This window comes from Lontra canadensis, unplaced genomic scaffold (assembly GCF_010015895.1).
Source record: "Lontra canadensis isolate GAN:19392208 unplaced genomic scaffold, GSC_riverotter_1.0 scaffold94, whole genome shotgun sequence".
NCBI classification, from domain to species: Eukaryota; Metazoa; Chordata; class Mammalia; order Carnivora; family Mustelidae; genus Lontra; species Lontra canadensis.
In genome coordinates, this window is record NW_022631088.1 from 3,839,330 (window position 1) to 3,861,454 (window position 22,125).

General features: G+C 45.1%; 1 protein-coding gene across 2 annotated transcripts in view; it reads left to right on the forward strand.

The window, feature by feature from the left end:
- Positions 1–22,125, forward strand: part of PDE8A (phosphodiesterase 8A) — a 145,515-nt gene that overhangs the window by 76,606 nt on the left and 46,784 nt on the right. For both annotated transcript variants that reach the window (XM_032836978.1, XM_032836979.1), the window contains exons 4-8: positions 3,579–3,635; positions 4,488–4,542; positions 10,552–10,640; positions 20,201–20,279; positions 21,604–21,741. In XM_032836978.1, the coding sequence (XP_032692869.1) occupies positions 3,579–3,635; positions 4,488–4,542; positions 10,552–10,640; positions 20,201–20,279; positions 21,604–21,741 (418 nt within the window). The remainder of the gene's footprint in view (positions 1–3,578; positions 3,636–4,487; positions 4,543–10,551; positions 10,641–20,200; positions 20,280–21,603; positions 21,742–22,125) is intronic.

The following is a 22,125-nucleotide window of genomic DNA, read 5'->3' on the forward strand; positions in this document are numbered from 1 at the left end:
ACGTTGCAAGGAGGGGCCAGAGCCTAAGGAGCGCGTGAATAGCCCTTGGCGTGTTGTGGCTTCGGGGCAGCAGAGCGCCCCGCTTCTTGGGAGCGGGTGGGGAGCGGGAGAGAGTGGCCGGCGGGCTGTGCGGCTCACATCTGCCTGCCCGGGCCGCCTCTTTGAGCAGGGGCTCGCCTCTGCTGCCCTGATCCGCAGGCCCAGCCCCGGGGGGAGGAGGGCCGCCAAGGGCCCAGCAGAGGCGAGCAAGGGAGGCTTCTGTGATCCTCTCCGCGGCAGGCTCCCGACGGGCTGGATCCCACTTCCCTTCAAGGGTGAATGACAGGGATAAAGGCCTGTGAAGAGACGCCAGATAACGGAGGGGAAAGAACAGCCTTGAAGACAGAGAAAATGATTCACCACAAGAAACCGAAGAACCTCTCAGAAGCCTGTGCCTAGGGTACCCAGGAGAGATGGAGAGCTGTTCCTTTGTGCGCCAGGAGCAGGGCTCTGCGGTGAAAGGGAGGACGGGAGAGCGGCCTGCGTGGGAGCCCAAGGGCACCTGCCGAGCGGGTGTAGGCTCGGGTGCCAGACGCCTGGGACTGTCCCTGGGTTCACCTCGGTCCACGGCTCCTTTTCACCATGGTAAATTCCAGTCTTTCCCATCTCAAACTCACTCCCCATGGTGAAGGAAGTAGCGGCGACGTGCGAGTAACGGAGCTGTTGAAAAAGTTAACTCACCGAAGGGCTTTGCCAGGCTCTTGCAGTCTGCCTCTGTGCCCCGGCCTTTCCTCCGGGCTTGTGCTGAGACCCTCATCAGATGTGTCTGTAGTTGCTATTGTGTCTGGAGAATGGTGGTTGCCCCCCATACCCATGTCTACTCTTTCCTAGTAACAGAATTTCTAGTGTTTAGTGGGGCCTCTGGCCACCTAGAAAATGCACGCATTCCCCAGCATTTCTTGCAGCTGGCCAGTGGGAATGTCCTGTGCATCTTCGGGAAAGTATCCTGCTTCTAGAATGTGGGTGTCATGGCTCGAGCGTAGCCCCTGTCTCAGACCACGAGGAAGAAACCATGTGGAGGCAAGAATCAGGAAACCTGGCATGAGCCCAGCTCCCGGTGCTGCTGCTGCCACTGCCTCCGGCCGCCTCTGCGCATCTTCTCTGTGGGAGAAGAGTCTTGCCTAAGCTGTTGTTCGGAGTTTTCTCCTATGCATTACCCCATCAAGTCCCAGTGCTTCCCAGCACGCTCACATGGTCTCTCAGAATCTCGTGCTAGAGATTAGTGCCTTCTCTCTTCTCTGACTTCTCACATCCTGCCTTCCTAACATCTGGTTGTACAATTTTGATGACGCTAAGTAATCTCTTTCTTTGTTTTCCTGAATCCTTAAGTAAAGGGTTGTGTTTTTTTGTTTGTTTATCCCAACCTAGTTTCCTTACATTTCTATTTTCTAGTCCGTTCTTCCTCCTTACGGACCAGAAAAAGTCAGGAGTACCTCTGCCATTTCATACAGTGTTGGCTTCCTTTGTAGGTATCCCCTTGCTTCCAGGTAAACGTGGCCTTCTTTATGCTTTGTCCTTAGCCCAGTGCCCGCCCTCCTTCCTGTGTCCCGAGCAAGTCATCCAGAATGACCTCATGAGTGGATGTGCACAGTTACCTACTTGCTATTTATACCACTCAGGTCTCTGTTTTTCTTCTAAAAAGAGGAGAGCTGATTTGAGATAGCTGACTGCATACTTAAATTCGCCTTTTCTTTCTTGAAATCTTGGTGATACGATGGAAGTATGAACACAAGAATAAGTACGTGCCCTCAGAAGTCACAGAAATACCATTTGTGGGTCTCGTCTCTCCCTGGGTAGGATTCGTGCTGGGCTCAGTAGCAGCCCACAGTTTCAAGAAATGAGCTGGCCTCATCTGTGTGAGTGTCCACTGTGCCAGTCAACTTCCACGCTTGGACAGCCCTTCCTTGGGCCTGCTCCCGGAAGGTGAGCGTGTCTCTTCTCCAGGCAGGGAGATCCTGCTGGAACCGGGGACTGATACCTGGTCGGCAGACCCGCAGTGACCCGTCGTGACCCGTCCAGGGGCTCTTCCAATTCAGTAGCCATGTGGCACCCTGGAGGTTGGCTTCCTCTGGCATCGACAGGCAGATGGGAGCTGAATGGACTGGACACTGGGTAAAGCAGAAACACGGAGAGGTGTGAGCCGTGCGGCCCACGAGAGCCGACTGGCTCGTCCCTAGAGCTGCATGTCCATCCCTGAGTGACTTCTGTACCCTACATCCAGTCTGTGTCTGTCATTAGACTCAGCCTTGAGAACATGAAGCCCCCATGCCGTGAGGCAGGGCTGTGCTGGGCGACATGGCCACACCGCTCATTTAGGCATCCACTGTGACTGCTTTCACGTGACAGTGGCAGAGTGGAGTGGTTGTGACAGTCGGCCCGGTTCACGAAGCCTGGAACACTTGCCATCCGACCCTTTACAGAAAAAGTTTGCCAAATGGAGGTATCTGTCATGTGTGCTGAGTTGATGTGCTCGGATGCGTCTGGAAAGGCTACATTCTGTAGCATCCTTGGGAGAACTGGGAAAGAATCACGCAGGTGGTTTTCTGTGTTCTGTGACTCAGGAGTGGTTCTGGTTCTTGAACTAACAGAACAGAGGTCATGCAGTAAGTCTTGGCTGTTCTCTGTCCCATCCCGGATGCTTGTCTAGAAGGCCAGCATACTTCCGACGTGGCTGGGAATGGCCGCTCCGTTCTCCTGCTGAAGCCCGTCCTGTGTGAGTGTCTTCCTTTCAGCCCAGGGCTGCCTTCCACCCTTCCTGTGGCGTGGCTCCGCATCTGCTCCGGTGTCCCGCCTCCCCTCCCACCCCCCCAATCAAAATATAGGGTGAGCTCTTGTCCACCCCCAGTGGACCCTTTGCTCCTCCCCCTCCTCCTCTCCCAGGTCATGTTGATTTCTGCCCTGTCTGATCGGCTGCGTTTTTGTTCCTGGGAAGCGGCTTCTCCAGAAGGGGTGAATGTACTCTGTGGGGAGCCTCGTACTCCACGGGTGATTTTAGTGGGGGCCGCGACCCCCGTGTCTCCTCCCCAGTCCTCCATTCTTCCTCTTTCTGTCAGGTGGCGATTCTCTGCTTTCTGACGGATTAGAACATCTTGCGTTTCCTAGTTTTGAATTTCTGTTGCTACTGCTTTTGCCTACCTAGGAGCTCTTCGTTTGTACTGTTTAGGGTGCTGACCTTTGGGCTTTGTCCCCACTGTAACCGCGGCCATCAGCTTGCGGTAACACACATGTACTCGCATTTCCCTTTGGCAGGGAGAGACCCATAACCCCAGTCACGTAAGCCCAAATAGGGAGCGTTCTTCCCCTGCGCCGCTTGGATTAACAAAGGCCAGAATGAGGAGCAAGCCTGTTAGGGTGACTTGTCTGCTGAGTGGGGCTTGTGCCCTAGAGGGAGGAAGATCAAAGAGCCAAGAAGGTAAAGCTAGAGTGTGACTTGCTCCCTCTTCTACCTCTCCCCAACTGTAATCGTTCTACTGAGATTCAGTGTATTTTTTTTTTTAAGAATTGCTTTACATTTATTTTAAAATTTGTTTTCTTTAAAGGTCTATTAGATCATCAAAACTCTCTGAAAACACAATTATTATTGGTGTAGTACGCAGGTAAGCTCTCATTTTTTTTGAGGTTGAAGTTCAGGTATCTGTGTTGTGCTGGCCCTTAGCAGGGGCCTGAGTGCCCATGGTCTATAACAGGTGTGACTCTTTTCAGTGGCATTGTGTTCTTTCTTATTTTCTTCCACTTCACCAGTTAACTCCCTGATGGGAGTTTCTGCTCTCGAGTGAGCTTTTGTGATTCTGGACTGCCGTTCACTTTAGAAACAGGCAAACTACGAGAGACTTCCCATTCCTAAAAGTACGAATTTTATCCAGGGACACCTCCCAAGGGCTTTCTGACTCCCGTGTACCTACGAAGTTTTGATTCATATGTAAACGGGGGAAGTCTTTTATTTCATCCTGAAATTGGAGGTAGGGAAGAATAGAAATATGTTAGGAGAAGGGCAGTATACAAATAAATGTTATTTAGCTTATATACTTTTGTAGATAGAAGAAAGGATTCTTTGTCCTGTAAACTTTTCCCAGAGCGTTTAGGGGAGAAGAGTTTTTTTTGTTGTTGTTGTTGTTGTTTTTTTTTTTTTTTTTTTTTAAAGAAACTTCAAGTAGAAGAAAATGGGGAAGAATTTGAATTAAAATTCTTACATATCAAATAGATATGTGGTTACTTCTGTATCCTGGCCATTAGTGCAGAGTCTCTGTAATTCAAGCGTTGTCAGAAAGCGACATACACAACTAAAACAAAACTATTTTCAATTTTATACTTCTGATTGGTATATTGATCTAATTTCATCGAAAAGTATTTAACATATGACAGTCCTAGTATTATGTAAATTAGTGAATAAAGAGGTGAGCTGTAATTGATAAAAATGGTCTCTAACCCTTTCCTGTGTTCTTCTGAAGGACGGATAGAGAAGAGTCATCTGTGATGCCCCTCATTGCCGCTGGCTTTACGAGGGTATGTACCCACTTCCTTGTTATGCGAGTATAATTCAGCATGAGAAATTAAATTTTATCTCCGTTGAGAGCCAGCAAAAGTTTTGAATTCATTTGAAGAAAAAAGTTTGCTGTCCTTGTGCTGTTACAATTTGGTTAGAACTTGGTAATCTTAATAATCTACAACACTTTACGTTTCTATGCTCTCAAACTTATCCCTGCTAAAGTCGTCTAAACATCATAACATCTCCTGTAATGGCATACTGACTCAGAGTTATGTCATACGATGTGTTGTTACAACGCTGATGTGTATGGGTGCAACTTGAAAGGCAGTTCAAGGATTCTGGAAATGAGGCAGCCCACACACGACCCCTCCACTCTCAGCGCTCATCTGTTGGGTTTCCCTAAGCCAAAAGACTTCTAAAGGCTTTAGTCAGTTGCCAGTGAGCCTTGGGAATCATGATGGAGAGAACTTATGTGAGGCTGATTCTGGGACACATTTTTGACCTAAATTTATATGTGGGAGGTAGTCCAGACACCCCAAGCCACAAATTAAGATTAAAGTGGAACTAGGTGGTGGGTCATATTCCTGGGTACCGGCAGAAGCAAATGCAGATCCTCTCTAGAGCAAGACACCGTCATCTCTGGCCTCAGAGAATCTCTGCAAATAATTGCTCAAAGGCAGCTGGCCGCATTCCACAGAAGCGGACCAGTCCACAGGCGATGAGGCATTGCGAGTGAGAGCTAGTGGGGGAAAGACAGCAGAAACAGACCTTCATGGCCCATACACACCAGAATTATCAGACTCAAATCATAAAGGAATTATGCTTATTATATGTACAGAATAAAAGACACTCTTGCAAATGTCTGCAAGAAATAGAGCTGTAAAAAGTGACACAGCACATTCTAAGCAGAACATAATTGAATTTTGAGAAATGAACACATTATAACTGAAAAATTAAAACGTAGTGGGTCTGAAGAAATTACCCAGCATGTAGCACAGAGATTTGATGATAGAAGGTAAGTTAGGGAGGTTAAGAAGTGTGGAGGATAGAGTGGATGGTTTAGCATATACGTAAATGGAGTTCTAGGAGGACAGGAGAGAGAATGGGGCAGAGGCGATATTTGAAGATAATTTTCCAGAACTGATGAAAGACTGTAGTCCACAGATGCAGAAATTCCAACAAATCCAAAGAAGAGTAAGTAAAAAGAAGACCCATCATAGTGAAAATCTCACCAGAAAAAAAAGACGACCGTGAGAAGAACGATGACTTAACGGCTAGCTTCTCAGCAGTGATAAAAGGAAAGTAGAAAATAGTGGGATGTTACTTCCAACGTGATGAAACTGCTGCTACCTGGAGTGGTAACCCCAGCAGAGGGCTTCCTATGAAGAGGCTGACACACTGTCAGCCCTATGGAAATGGGGAGAGTTTGTATGGGGTCTGCTTCAAGCAGAAGGAGGGATTCCCAAGCGGAAGTCTTGAAGCACAAGAAGGAATGAAGCCAGAAAATGCTGACTCTGGGGGTAAACATAAGCCCCCATTTACTGTATAAAACAGTCATAGTAATGTCTCATCGGATTAGAGCTTATAGCGGGAGAAGGATGCCTCGCTGAATCCTTGTTCGCCTTACAGGGCATAAAATTCAGAGTCCTGTTTCCCCAAGTGCCCTGTTGGAGGCAAAGGATTGAGAAAGGACTCCACTGCTACCACAGATGAACTCAAACAGAAACTTGAAGAGGAGGGAGGAGGGATGAAGTGGAGGGAAGTGGGGAGCAGTGAACCTGCGGTGCCCGCCTCCCACGTCCCCGTCTCTGCGGCTCTCCCTCCTCCCCCTGCGCATGCGCGCACACAGGTGTGCGTGTGCGTGAACAACCTGCCGTAGACCTTTATTTGTGGTTAGAGAACGTCTGAAATGCAAGTAGAATATGATTTGCCATGTTAGGTCATGTTAGACCTAAAAGGAAAAACAAATTGGAAGGTTTAATACTCTTCCAACAGGGGATGTGCCAAAAGAAAAATTTGAACAATAGGTCAGTCTCTAAATTCTAGACTATCTTAGCAAAAATGTAGGCATTTTCAAAGTTTGTGTGGAGGAGATGGAGGTAAAAGCGTTCTCAGGGCTTTATCTAGCCAACATGGGTCGAGGGAGCAGGTGGTGAAAGTATTCCGACGTTTTCTTCTGGGAAATGCGCAGGCTAGAACATTTGTTCTCTGGGAGATAGTCAATTCTGGGGGTGATTGGCATCTTGTTTTCGAATAGTAGTAAAGAAATCTGTGTAATCCTTTGAGATCAGCGAGAAGGAAGGAACCATTAATAGAAACATTTAACAAACCTTCTAAATCATGAGAGGAAATAACTTTACAGCAACTTGGTCAGACTGGCTGACAAGGAGAAGGAAGCAACAGTGTGAAACCAGTCATGAAGACACAGTAAGACAGAATGAGTAAAATCAAGTGTATGCGAACAGACTAATTTCTCCCTTTTTTTTTTTTTAAGGATATGCTGCCAGACTGGTTTATTAAGTAAGTTATATGACATTTCTAAAACAAAATGATAAAAGTTTAGTAACAAATGAACAAAGGTAGCAAGTAAATGCAGACAAAAAAGAACACAGATTCCAATACTAACATCCAGTAATATGGAACTTAAGATTTTATTCTAGGGGCGCCTGGGTGGCTCAGTGGGTTAAAGCCTCTGCCTTCGGCTCAGGTCATGATCCCAGAGTCCTGGGATCGAGCCCCGCATCGGGCTCTCTGCTCAGCGGGGAGCCTGCTTCCTCCTCTCTCTCTCTCTCTCTCTCTCTCTCTCTCTGCCTGCCTCCTTGCCTACTTGTGATCTCTGTCAAATAAATAAATAAAATCTTTAAAAAAAAAAGATTTTATTCTATACACACAATTTTATATAAAAAGCACACATTAGATTATTGTTAGTTTGATGGTTCCCCCCCCTTTTTTTTTTTGCAACCCCCAAAACATACACCCATCTCAGCACCTGCCCGCATCGCCTCACTTCCAGGAATCCATACTAAGTTGTCTGAGAAAAACCCAGGGTGGCCATTGGGAAGGTCAGTGTTCCTGTAAGTACAGAATCCGGGATGGAAAGCTGTGGACGCCTCTCACTAGTGGATCCCAGATCGTGCCGCACTCCAGCCTGCTGGGCAGAGCACTCACACAAGGACAGAAACTGGCCCAGCTAACTCTGCAGACCTTTATGTTACTACTCTTGGGCTTCAGAACTGGCTTTATTTATCTGTCTGTCTGTCTGTCTGTCTATAGCAAGGACCTCTGCTTCCACTTTCTAGTGAAACTTGGGGATAGACAATGTGACCTGCCTTGGAGTGTTTGCTTACTGACGGCCGCCAGAAGTCCTGAAGCTTTATATTTGTATGAAGTCTCTTTGGAAGGGCATAGATGCGTGTTGGGAATGTGTGTGTTTGAAATTCCCCGCAGGGCAGCGCCCTGGCAGAGCTGTGTGGACTGGAGAGAGCGTCCTGGGAGGGCTAGCACACCTCAGTGCCTCTCTTTTCTTAGTGTAATCGAGCTGTGATGAAGCTAACTTGAAAGTGCCAGAGCGACCGACGCACATATTCTCCCCCATCTCCCCCTCACACTTGGTCAAGGGGTCCCCTGAAGCCTTTGCTAGGACCATCTCGGGTACACGTCCCCAAGCACAGAAGCTTGAAAGCAGTCATTGTAGAGGTACGTGACCTGGCAGGCGAGGCTGCAGCAGGCTCCCCGTTAGGTGGATGAGGAATTCAAGTGGATGGCCAGTCCTCGGGGACCACAAGTGAAGATGAGTCTTGCTTTAAGCAGGGTCCCATACCTTCATGGAACAACGGGATACTGAGCTGACACAGGGCACGGTGACTCTGCCAAGTCCCATGGCTGGTAGGCAGTGGTGCCAATGCTTGACTCAGCCCTAGACCTGACAGACAACCCTGCAGTGATGTCTCTGGTCTTCAAGGGGGCAGTCAGTTGTTCTGTGGGTTAGTGCCGTCGTTCAGGAATTCAGGATGGATGGAGACCTGCTTGCTTCCTCAGTCGGGCATTTGCTGATTAACATGTGAAAAGTTCAGGCTTGGTGCACCTCAGGACTGGTTGTGCGTGAGAGTCCCCGGAAGAGCTTCCCTGGAGAGGCCCTTTGGGTGGTGTTGGGGGGCCCGCACAGTGGTGTTAGTCTGTAAGATTGCAGGTCGTTCTAATAGCGCTGGGGCTGAGAACCACTGGGTGGGGCCCAGCAAGGTGGGTGTGGAAAAAGGCTCTGGAAAAGCGAGGGTGAGTCAGCTCAGATTCCCTAGGATCTGTGGCCGGGCTGCTCTGGTGGGATGGGGTAGGGGGAGGAGGCCAGCTGCTGTTGAAGGTGCAGGAGCAGCAGCCTGTTTCCCAGGCGTCCTGGACCCAGTGCCCTTCTCTGGAACTGGAACTCGTGGGACCTTTGAGACATACATGGAAGTTGGAGAAAGGCTGGGAAGACTGGGTATGTGCATTCACACCCAGTGAAGAATCTGGTTGCATGCCTGGGAGGCCATTTATAAGCTCACGTGTCTCCACATCCCACGATCTCACCGGCAGAGCAAGTGAGGCCAGCCGTGCCCTTGGACAGCTCTGGTCCCCACCCCGTCTGTTGGCAGTGGCACAAGCACTGTGCCCAGGACTCTCCTCCCTGTTCCTGATGAGTCAGCGGTAGGTGCCCGTGCGGGTGGACGGCCTTCTCCAGGGTTCTGTGGAGTCGGGGCTGACCAAGAGCAGATGGCGGGTCCAGCTGACCAAGAGCAGATGGCGGGTCCAGCGCCGTCCTCCTCTCTCAGCTGTGAGAGCTGGGAGCCACGGCACCTCTCTGACTTCTGTGAATGAGAAGGGCTAGGTTTTGGCCTGTGGATTAGGGACCACCGTGTCCACGGCCGGCCTTGCCTCCTCCCCTTGCCTCCCAGAGACAGCAGTCACCATACTCTCTGGTCACTGTGCAGTTCGAGCTGTCGCCCATGGCCTCACTTGGTGCTCGTGGTCATCCAGAGTGGCTGTGAGCAGGATGGTCTTGTTCTGCAGGTGAGGAAGCCGGCCCAGGAGAGTGGGGACCTCAGTCAGGGTCATATCGTTTACGGGGCGTGAACCTGGGGCTGACCATTAGCTGCTTGACACTCAGGCAAGATCCTGATCACTGTTTAAGTGGGAGACTGATCACCTTGCCTGTGGCAGAGCCAGGACCTCTGAGGGGCCCATGTTCCAGATTGGTCTGGCTTTGGCTCGGAGGTGGTGACCTGCAGAGGCCCTGGCCTGCCTCGTAGGCCTCAGCCTCCTCCTCAACGCAGAGGATCAGCCATGCATTGAGCCAGAGTCATAGAAATAGGGGTGAGTAACTGTTCCCAAATATTTCTGCTACCTCGATGGAACTAGGTGACAGAACACAGTGACTTCTAAGATGTCTTCATGGAATACATAATTTGGTGGTGGAATGGGTCCACACTTCTTGAACTGTGTCGTTTGCTGTGTGGTGAGATGCTTCCATTACATAAATGTTCTTACACGAGGTCGTCACTGTACAGGGCAGTAAGGGCCATGGGACAAAGCCGTGGAGGGCCAGCCTTTGGTGGCTTGGTTGAGCCGTGGTTCAAGGTGAGCGTAGGAAGGTGTCGCCCAAGTAGGGGTTCTCTTTGTGAAATCCTGGGGCAAAGAGAAGCGCAAGCGTGTGTTTGCTTCCTGTGAGCGTGAACGGTTGTAACGAGGACGTGGAGTGCGCTCGGGCAGTTAATGGAAGTAGGACTTGAATTACATAGATTTCTTCCTTCCACATACTCTAGGCTCTGATTGCAACATGGAGACATCCAAAATTCTCTCACCTCAAACAGAGCCTTTGTCGGAGCTCATTTGGTACCACAGGTTTCCTCTTTCAGTTCCTGTTCATCACTAAAGATGCAGGTTTTAGATTCCCGTTACCCGCTGGAGAAGTCTGCTGAAGAGGTGTTTTTGTGGATGGACATACTGACTTCCGGAGGCGCACTGCTTTATCCACGTGTCCTTTCTCTTCGCAGAGGTATGTGGAGAACCCCAGTCTCATGGCCTGCTACAACGAGCTGCTCCAGCTGGAGTTCGGAGAGGTGCGGTCCCAGCTCAAACTCAGGTAATGGGTCCCGCCCCGGCTGGGATGCCCGCGCCGCAGTGTGCAGGGGGCTCCGCCAGGGAGGTCTGGGCTGTGGCTCTTTGGGCTCTGACCGACCTCCCGCTGAGGTGGGAGCGGGCGGCGACCTGGGGACTCTCCTCACACAGACTCTTGGCGTCCACCTGGGCGTCCCTCGAGTGGTCCTGTTAGTGATGGGAGACTCGCACTTAGCGGTGGGGCTCCGAAAGAATGTAGACGGAAAAAGCAGGCTGGAAATAGAAATACTGAATTATCTGATTAGTTTTTTACAAAAATAAAAAATACCTTGTGTACACCCCAACCTACCAATACTAGTTATCTTTGCTAGGTGACACGTTTTCTTCTCCGCAGATAATCATTTTGTAATTTGCTCCTGAGCAGTAGGTTTTGTTTTAAGTTAATTGAGTAGAAACCTAGTTCCTTGTACGATTGGAAAAGCAAAAAATTAGTAAAATTATATGAGTTTGATAGAAGGAGGAAAAAGTCAGCAGCTCTTTGTCATCCTGGGTTTCTTCCTTGGGTGTTCTGTTCTTGCACATTTCCAGGAACCAAGGGGAGAATGAGGTGACTGTGTGTGTAGGTGCCCAGGACAGAGGTAAGGGGGTCAGGTCTTGAGGGAGGGAGATGAGTGGGGACCAGTGCCGGGTTCCATGTGCAGGAAGCAGAAGTACTTCCCAGACCAAAGGAAATGAAGCTTGAGGTAGCAGAGAAGTTCTGACGAGCAGACGTGTTTCAAGGCTAGTAAAGTGTCCAGAAGAGCTTGGTTGCCGGGTTTTGTCAGGAAGCTGAGGTGGATGGCTGCCTTGAGGCCTGCTCCTCCCTCCCTCGGGATGCAGGCCGGCTGCAGCGTCCCCACAGCAAGTGAGGCTGTCGGCCTGAGAGGAACGCGTCCTCATCAGTTGCTGATACTAGAGCTTATCTGGTCGGGTCAGGGTGCAGCAGTGACCCCCAGGGGGATGAAGTGAGTTAGATTTGAGACCTCAGAAGTGGCACGCAGCACAGGGAATCCCTCTGGGTGTGATCAGCCTTTCCCAGCCTGCAGTCATTGTCTCTCCTTCACCCCTAAATCTGACTGTAACCTCTGACCTTCCTTCCTGCATCCCTTAGCTCAGTGAACACAGCATCACCTCCCCTGTGGTCCTAGACTGAAACCACCGTGTCTCCTTCACGCATCCCCAACGCCAGTCACTGATCCAGTCCTGTCGGTTTTGCTTCCTGAGTATCTGTGGAATGTGCCCACTTACCTTCCTCTTTAGGCCACTCTTTCCTCTTACAGGACTATTGAGCTATCAGTCAGTCTCCCTGCATCCTTCTTGACTCCTCCTTGTCATTCTCCACACCACAGTGACATGCAGTTCCACTCGTGAGTGGGCTTTCCACCTCCCCATTGCCTTTAGGATGAAGTCCAGGCTCTCAGATATGGCCTGCACAGCTTTCTTGTGGTGCGTCTTCTGCTTACCTCTCTGTCCCCATCTGCCATCATGCCCTGCTTTGTTCTCTGCCCCAGCTGGCAACCAAGGGAGAAGTCCGTAGTGAAGGGAAGGGAAGATACGAAGGGAAGGGGGTGATGTGGGCTAGAGACCTGGGAGAAATCCAGACTTGTTTTGCTGGATGCTCAAATGCGCTAACAAGCTATATAACAAACACCTTTGTGTTGCCGCTAGATCAGTAAACTGGAATGTAAAGTGTAGAAATAGACTTGAGTATATTTACGAATTTAGCATATGATCAACATGGCAGCTTAAATCAACATGGAAAAGGGCAGACTTTTCAGTGAATAGAATTGTGACAACTTGTTAACTGTTTGGAAGGAAAATTAAGTTACATCTTGATCTCACACCCAACCCCAAAATAAATTCCAGAGACTTGATGTTAAAAGTGGGGCTACATGACTACTAAAAATATAAGCGAACATATGTAATTGGATGATGAAGTCTTTTTAAATTCAGCATGGCATAAAAGCCAGATTGGGTAAAGAAAGAGTCAGATTAAACACTGTAAAAATGTTAGGCTTGTCTACAGTTTTTTTTTTTTTTTAAACCTTAAATGTTACATTTTAATTTTTATTTTTTTTAAAGATGTATTTATTTATTTGAGAGAGAGCGTGTGCACATGAACGTGAGGGGCAGAGCGGGGGGAGAGAGAATCTTAAGCAGAACTCCCTGCTGGGCATGGACCCTGATGGGGGGATCGATCTCACGATCCTGAGATCACAACCTGAGCCAAAACTGAGAGACGCTTAGCTGACTCTGCCACCCAGGCACCCCAATATTGTTACATTTTTAGATAAATAACATATGGGGGAGAATAGAATATGTCTGTAGCATATAGGACAGACAGGTTAAAACCCAATAGTATAAAGAGCTTCGATGGATCATTGAAAAATGGAAACATCCAGTAGAAAAAATTAAAAAGGCCATGATCAGGCAGTTCACAGGAGATATTAATGGCAAGTTGATGTGAAAAGACAGATATCTACTTCACTAGTAATCAAAGAAATGAAAATGAGAATGATATACTATCTTTTATTTATTAAATCTGCAACAATTTTAAAAAGAATGATAAAACCGAGTAGAGCTTCTCGCAGATCCATCTGCTCTAAGCTTGATATATCAGAGTTGGGAACTTCTTGCTCATTGTTTATTTGTTTATTTTTTAAATAATAGTTTCATTGATATATAATTCACATTTCATCACTTGATTTTTATATAGCCAAGAAATAAAAGCTAATTTCTATTGTCTAGGCTGCTTTGTTTTGTTTAGTGAGATAGTTTGTTAATACCAGGAATAATGTAAAAGCTTTGCTATTGTTAGTTTCCTTAATATTGTCTGCATTTTATGAACAAGCAGGCAGTTGCTTTCTTTTTTTCCATCTTCTGAGGCATATAAGAGAACTAAATTGGAAGCAACCTAAATGTCCGATCATGGGGGATTTGTTGAATAGATTATGGTGTAACTTTAAATAGAACAGTGCCATTTCTTTCAGCTTAAAGAACTCCCCTTAACGTTTCTTGTAAAGCTGATTAGTGGTGATGAACTTTAGCTTTTGCTTATCTGGAAAACTCTTGGTCTCGCTGGATGGCAGTCTTGTCAGGTAGAGTATTCTTGGTTGCAGGGTTTTTACCATCAGCACCTTGAGTAAGTCATGGCATTTCCTTCTGACCTGCAGAGTTTCTGCTTAGAAAATTACTGATTTCTTCCAGCTGAAAAGAAATGGCACTAATTAATAATAAGAAAATATGTGAAAGTAAAAAATGTCCCTGGAAAAGGTAAATCTATACTAAAGGTAGCAGATTCATCACTTATAAAGCCAGTATGAAGGTCAAAAGACAGAAGTAGTAAAATTAAGGAAAGCTACAATAACTAGTTAAGGGATACATAAAATAGTGTAAAATGTGACATTGAAAACAAAACGAAGGGTTAGTAAAACTATGTTTTTGAACTATGTTCAAATTTAAGTTGTTACCAACTTAAAATAGACTGTTAAATATATAGGACAATATATGTGAACTTCAGGGTAACCACGAAGCAAAACTTACAGCAAATACACAAAAGAGAATGAGAAAGAAATGTAAACATAACACTAAAGAAAGTTATCAAACCAGAAAGAAAGAGAGAAAGAGAAGAAAGGAACAGAGAGGAACTATAGAAACATCCAAAAAACAGTGAACAAAAATGGCAGTAATACCCAATAATTACGTTAAGTGTAAATAGATTAAATTATCTAATCAAAAAGCATGATACTTGAATCAAAAATTAATAATTTTCAAAAAGACTCGTCTGTGTGCCTGCCTACAAGAGACTGGCTTCAGAAGTAAGGATGCACACAGAATGAAAGGGAAGGGATGGAAAGTGATATTCCATACTGGAAACAAAAAGAAAGCTGGTATAACTATATTCATATGAGACAAAATCGACTTTAAAACAAAGGCTGTAATAAAAGAAAAGAAGGACATTACATAATCATAAAGAGGTCAACCCCAGAAGAAAATACAACATTTTAAAATATAGATCCATCCATCATGGGAGCACCAGAATATATATAAAGCAAATATTAAGAAGCATAAAGGGAGAAATTGACAATATAATTGTAGTAGAGGACTTAGCCCACTTAAATCAGTGGATACATCATCCAGATAGAAAATAAATAATGGAACATTGGCCTTAAACAGCACAGTAGACCAGATGGACTTAATAGATACATACAAAACATTTCATGCAAAAGCAGCAAGATGCATAATCTTCTTAAATGCACATGCAGCGTTCTCCAGGATAGATCATGTTAGGCCACAAAAGAAGTCTCAGTACTTTCAAGAAGACTGAAATCATAGCAAGCATCTTTTCTGACCACAATGGTATGAAACTAGAAGTGAATTACAAGAATACTGGAAAAAACAGAAAAATGTGGAGAATAAGACAATATGCTACTGCACAACCAAAGGGCTATCAGAGAAATCAAAGGAGGAATTTTTTTAAATGCTTAGAAACAAATGAAAGAAGGAATATAACACACCAAAATCTGTGAGATAGCAGCAAAAGTGGCTCTAAAAGGGAAGTTCGTAGCAATACAAGCCTACCTGAAGAAAAAGAAAAATCTTAAACAATAACTTTACACCTAAAGCAACTAGAAAAAGAAGAACAAACAAAGCTTCAAAGTTAGTAGAAGGAAGGAAATAGGATCAGGGTAGAAATAAATGAAATAGAGACAAAAAAGATCAGTGGAACTAAGAGCTGGTTCACTGAAAGATAAAACTGACAAACCTTTAGCTGGACTCACCAAGGAGAAAAAAAGAGGGCTCAAATAAATAAAATCAGAAATGAAAGGGAACTTAGGATACCACAGAAATATAAAGAATCGCAAGAGACAACTTTGTACAATTGTGTACCAACAATTAGAAGAAATGGATAAATTCCTAGACACATACAATCTTCTAAGACTGAATCATGAAGAGACAGAAAATATGAACAAATTACTAGTAAGGAGATTGAATCAGTAATCAAAAACCTCCCAACAACAGAGTCCAGGACCAGATGAAATCTATAAATATTCTAGTGAATGTTTGTGAAATCTACTAGTGAAACCTACCAAACATTCAAAGAAGAATTAATACCAGTTCTCAGAGTATTCAAAAAAAAAAAAAAAGGAATTCTTCCAAACTCAATTTATGAGGCCAGATTTATCCTGGTGCCAAAAGCAGATGAGGATGCCACAAAGTAGTAAAATGACAGGCCACTATCCCTGATGAACATAGATGCAAAAATCCTCAACAAACTATTAGCAAACTGAATTCAGCAATACATTAAAAGGATCATATAGGATCATTTATTGGGGGGGTGGGGATACAAGGGTGGTTCAACCTACAAATCAAATCGACATGATACACCACATTAACAAAATGAAAGCTAAAAAATCCTATGATCATCTCAATAAATGTAGAAAGAACATTTGACAGAGTGTAACATCCATTCATAATAAAAACACTCCAAGTGGGTATGGGAGAATATATCTCAATGTAAGAAAGGCCACGTATGACAAACTCACAGATAACCCCATACTCAGTAGTGAAAAGCTGAAAGCTTTCCTTCTAAGATCAGAAGCAAGACAATCTCCCCTCCCCCCCCCCCCCCACCATACACACTTTTATTTAACGTAGTACTGGAAGTCCTAGCCAGAGCAGTTAGCAAGAAAAAGAAATAAAAGGCATCCAAATTGGAAATGAAAAGGTGAAACTGTCACTATTTGCAGATAAAATGGTACTCTATGATGAAAACCCTAAAGATGCCACCAAAAGGCTACTAGAGCTAATAAACGATTCACTAAGTTTCCAGGATGCAAAATCAATATGCAAAATTCCTTTGTATTTCTATACACTAATAGTGACCTATCCAAAAGAAAAATAAGTCCCATTTAAAATTGCTTCAAAAAGAATAAAATGCCTAGGAATAAATGATCAAGGAGGTAAGAAACCTGTACACTGAAAACTGTAAGACACTGATAAAAGGAATTGGAGACTACACAAATAAACAGGAAGATACACCACGCTCATGGATTGGAATAATTAATATTGTTAAAATGCCCATACTGTGCAAAGCAATCTGCACAGTTAATGTAATCCGTATCAAAATTCCATTGACATTTTTCACAGAAGTAGAACAAATAATCCCCCAAATCTGTATGAAACCACAGAAGACCCTGAATAGCCAATGGAATCTTGAGAAAGAAGAACAGAGCTGGAGGTAGCACGTTCCCTGATCTCAGACTACACTACCAGCCTACAGTAGTCACAACAGTACGGTCCTGGCATGAAAACAGACACATGGATCAATGGAATAGAACAGAGAGCTCAGAAACAAACCCATGTTTATGTGGTCAGTTAACCTACAACAAAAGAGGCTAGAGTATACAACGGGGAAAGGACAGTTTTTAAAATTGTTGTAAGGAAAACTGGACCGTTATGTTAACCTTATACAAACGTTAACTCAGAATGCATTAAAGACTTATATGTAAGACCTGAAACCATAAAATTCTTAGAAGAAAAATAGGTAGCAAGCTCCTTGACACTGGTTTTAATGATTTTTGGGGGAGGGGGGATCAAACTCCAAAGACAAGGGCACAAAAGCAAAAATAAATGAGACTACATCAAACTAAAAAGCTTCTGCACAGTGAAGGAGGCCACCAACAAAGTGAAAAGTCAACCTCCTGAATGGGAGAAGATATTTGCTAATCATCTAGCCTCTAAGAGTTAATATCCAAGATATGTAAAGAATTTACACAACTAAGTAACAAAAAAATGATAAAGAAATGGGTGGAGAATCTAAATAGATACTTTGTTGAAAGAAGACAGATGGCCAACAGGCACATGAAAATGATACTTAAGATCGCTAATCCTCAAGGAAATTCAAGTCAAAATCCCAGTGAGAGATCACCTTATACCTGCCAGAATAGCTAAAACCAAAACCACGAGATCCAGAGGCGCCTGGGTGGCTCAGTGGGTTAAAGCCTCTGCCTTCGGCTCGGGTCATGATCCCAGGATCCTGGGATCAAGCCCCGCATCAGGCCCCCTGCTCAGCGGGGAGCCTGCTTCCTCCTCTCTCTCTGCCTGCCTCTCTGCCTACTTGTGATCTCTGTCAAATGAATAGATAATATCTTTTAAAAAAACACATACCAGGGGCGCCTGAGTGGCTCAGTGGGTTAAGCCTCTGTCTTCGGCTCCGGTCATGATCTCAGGGTCCTGGGATCGAGCCCCGCCTCGGGCTCTCTGCTCAGCGGAGAGCCTGCTTCCCCCCCTTCTCTGCCTGCCTCTCTGCCTTTGATCTCTCTGTCAAATAAATAAAATCTTTAAACACACACACACACACACACACACACACACACACACACACACACGATACAGTGTTGGTGAGGATGTGGAGGGAAAGGAACCTTCATGCACTGTCGGTAGGAATGCAAACAGGTGCGGCACTGTGGAAGACAGAAGTTTCCTCCAAAAGGTTAAAAATAGAATTACCATATGAGCCAGTAATTCCACTACTGGGATTTACCCAAAGAATACAAAAACACTAACTCCAAAAGGTAGTAAGCTCTTCTGGGTTTACTGCAGCATAATTTACAATAGCCAGTTATAGAAGTAATCCGAGTAGCCATCAGTAGGTAAGTGGCTTAAAAAAGATGTTTTACATATATATATATTCATTCCGTAGTGTGTGTGTGTATACACACACACATATAATGGAATATTATTCAGCCATAAAAAGAATGAAATCTTGCCCTGAGAGAAAGATAATTAAGTGAAATCTGAACAACAAAACTAAACCAAACCTAGAGTCGTAAATACAGAGAACAGAGTGGTGGCTACCAGAGGGAAGGGGGTTGGGGCCGGAGGCACAGGGGATCCTGAGGCACAGAACTACAGTTAGAAGTACCTCAGGCGGGTGCAGTGTACATCGTGGGGAACAGAGTCAAGTAATACAGTCAGCCCTGGAACCATGCAGGGCTGGGAGTACTGACCCTCCTTGCAGTGGAAAATCCATGTATAACTTCCGACTCCCCAGAAGCTTATGTACTAGCAGCCTACTGTAGACCGGAAGCCTTATCCATAACATAAGCAGTCAATTAACAGAGATTTTGTATGACATGTGTATTACATACTATGTCCTCACAACAAAGTAAGCCAGGGAAAAGAAAATACTACTAAAAAGATCATAAGGAAGAGAAAATACATTTACAGTACTGTATGTATTAGAGAAAATCCACGTATAAGTGAACCCTGCAGTTTGAACCTGTGTGTTCAAGGGTGAGCTGTATTGTAGTAATTTTGTATGGTGACAGATGACACCTAGACTTGCTGTGGTGATCACTTGCAATGTGTACAAATGTCGAGTCACTATGTTTTACACCTGAAGCTAATAGAATCTTACATGTCAACTATATTTCATTAGAGAAGACTGAATTATCTTTCTGGTAACTGTGAAAATTATGTTGTGATATGAATAGGCATCAAAGATTATACTGCCAGGTGTATACGGAAGCTGTTCTATAGATCTGTATCAGGTAGCTTGTTAATAAAATTACCGTTGACCTTTGAACAACATGGGTTTGAACTGCGCAGGTTCACTTATATGTGGATTCTTTTTACTAAATACCTATAAATGTATTTTCTCTTCCTTATCTGTTCACTAGCATTTTCTTTTCTCAAGCTTACTTTATTGTGAGAAGCAGTTTATGTATGTGTGTGTATGTATGTATATATATATGGCATATAACGTACAAAATCTGTGTTGATTGACTGGTTATATTATGGATAAAGCTTCCAGTCTACAGTAGGTGTAGTCTACCAGTATTTAAGTTCCTGGGGAGTCAAAAGTTACATGCAGATTTTTTTGACTGCACAGGGGGTCGGCACTCTTAACCCTGCCTTATTCAAGGTTAATGGTATGGATTAAGGTTAAGGTTAACTTTTCTGGATTTGGTGATGATTATCATCTTTTTAAGTTTGTAATTTGTTACGATTTCTTTCCTCTTTCCAGATACATATTCTTCTTTACACACAAAAAAAGAGTAACAAGTGACTGAAAGCCTCCTTTCTGTTGGGCTCTGTGCAGGATTCTTGATTCTCTTCTCTCCTGTAGTCCTCAGGAGACTGGGGACATGGGGAGAAGGAAGACTCGAGAGATTCAGTCCTGTGCGCAGGGGCACAGAGTGGGAGAAGGGCTGTGATCTGGCCTGGCGTGTGTCCCACCCTGTCCTCACGCTGGAAGTGGTGGGGGTGGGGGGAACATCCGTTGTGCGTTGTAGTCGTGGTCGCAAGTAGTGGGGTTGTGGAACATTTTTCTTTTTAGTCGTGGTCGCAAGTAGCGGGGTTGTGGAACATTTTTCTTTTTTAATATTTCCCTCCTTTTTCTTGAGTTAGTATTTATTACTCTTATCCTCAAATGAAAAACACATTTAAATAAGTCAATGATGCAATAACCCAAGATTGTATTATATTTTTTGTGGTATTGACATTAATCAGTCCCCCCCCTTTTTTTTCCTACCCATTAAGGGCTTGTAACTCAATATTCACTGCATTAGAGAAAAGTCAAGAAGCAATTGAAATTACAAGTGAAGACCGCGTTATACAGGTTTGTCATTTGGGAAGTTCATTTTTCTGAATTTCTGGTATTGTTTCTTCTTTTAGGATTGAACCTCTCCAGTATGATCTTTTTTTTTCTTTTTCAAGTTCAAGAGACCAAGTTTTCCTTAGAGGATTATCAGAACAAAATCTAAAATACATAATTATAATTTAAAGTTCCCAGTAGATAAGAAAATATACTAATAATTAAGGTGCTAGAAAACATTCTGTGGAAATGCCACATTTGCATTTATTACTGCTCACCTTTCCATTTGCTTATTTAGCAAGAGGAGACTCGTATGCAGAGGAATTACCACTGTGGTCTGCAAGCTCTGGCCTTTCTCACTAGAGTTTACACCTATAGAAATTTACTAGAAACTACTCAGAATTTCCAGAATAGCCTAGTAGTTGCTGAACAAAAGCGGCTTCACAGAAGCAGCTTGAGATAACATGGCTTCTACTTTTAGAGAGCAGAAGAGGGCTTGTGCCGAGGAAACGCTCCTCCTGTCCGAAAATCAGCCTCGCCTTCCTGTCCCTCCCGATCAGGCCCGCTCTCCACTGTAACTTGCCACTCGCTCGGGAGAGAGAGGCAGCCGCTGTCCTACCTGAGCGTGGTCGGGCGGGCTGCTTCGTCTCCCAGCTGTACAGACGGCAGTGGTAGTCATGGTCCCAGGAGCCTGCCATCTGTCAGGAGGTTCTCAGTGGGTGCGTTGTGTGCCGAGGGCTCCCTCCCGTGTCTAGCGAGGAACACAGACCTTAAGTGCTGTCAGTGACAGCTTCATCAGGCACAACTTTCCTGTACGTTTTCTTCTAGTCCTCTGGTCCTCCCTGAAATTCAGCCACACGGCCTGGCCTCTGAACACTTCCCAGTTTGCAGCCTGCTTTCCCAGCACATTCCAGAGGCCACCTAGAGGTTCCTTTCCATTAAACAGATGCACAGACTGAGACTTGCAGGGTTGGGTGACTTGCTGGAGGAGAGCCTTGGTGCTTCATTCTACTATATTGACACCCAAAAAGTCCTTCTGTAGCTCCTTGGGCCTGTCCCCACGTGGCTTCTTTCCTCTGTTGGTGTTCAAGGGGGATGGGGCCAGCTCCTCTTTCTGGGGCCCCAGGGACCAGAGCAGACCACCAGGTGTCCCCAGAACAGAGGCTTCTCTGGACTCCAGGGATCTCCTGGGGCTTTGCTTTTATGGCTTTCGAACTGTCATGGTTAAGCTCCAGGCCCCTGAGCTTTTTGGGCAGAAAATGTGAGAGCTTGGGTGAATGCCCTCCATAGTCCTCTTTTCAAATTCTCTTTTAATTTGCTTGATGTTGTTTCTCTTGTCTCCTCCCAGTATGCAAATCCTGCATTTGAAACAACCATGGGCTATCAGTCAGGTGAATTAATAGGAAAGGAGTTAGCAGAAGTGCCTATAAATGAAAAAAAGGCTGATTTGCTCGATACTATAAATTCGTGCATCAGGATAGGCAAGGTAAGTAAGAGGTCATACCTTTTTTACTTTCACGTAACAAAGAGGAAAAGAAGGAGACGTATTCACTGAGTGTGGCATGTGCCAGGTAATGTGAGTCTCACTCTTCCCAGGAGCCCGGGGAAGTGCCGGTGGTGGTGTCCCTGCTACTCCCATTTTGCAGATGAGGAAACGAAGATCAGGGAAGTGTAGGGTATGATCAGCTGTTATGCAGAGTAACTTTGACACTTGAAATCAGTGTCTTCTTCTCTGTAATAAGTAAATTGATCTTGCTAATAATGGATGGTCTGAGTGGTAGATGTTGGCACGTGCCTTTGGGCAGAGGATTGCCAGTGAGGTCCCAGAGTCTCAGAACACATCTGAGCCCAACAAGTCTCTGAGCCTCGT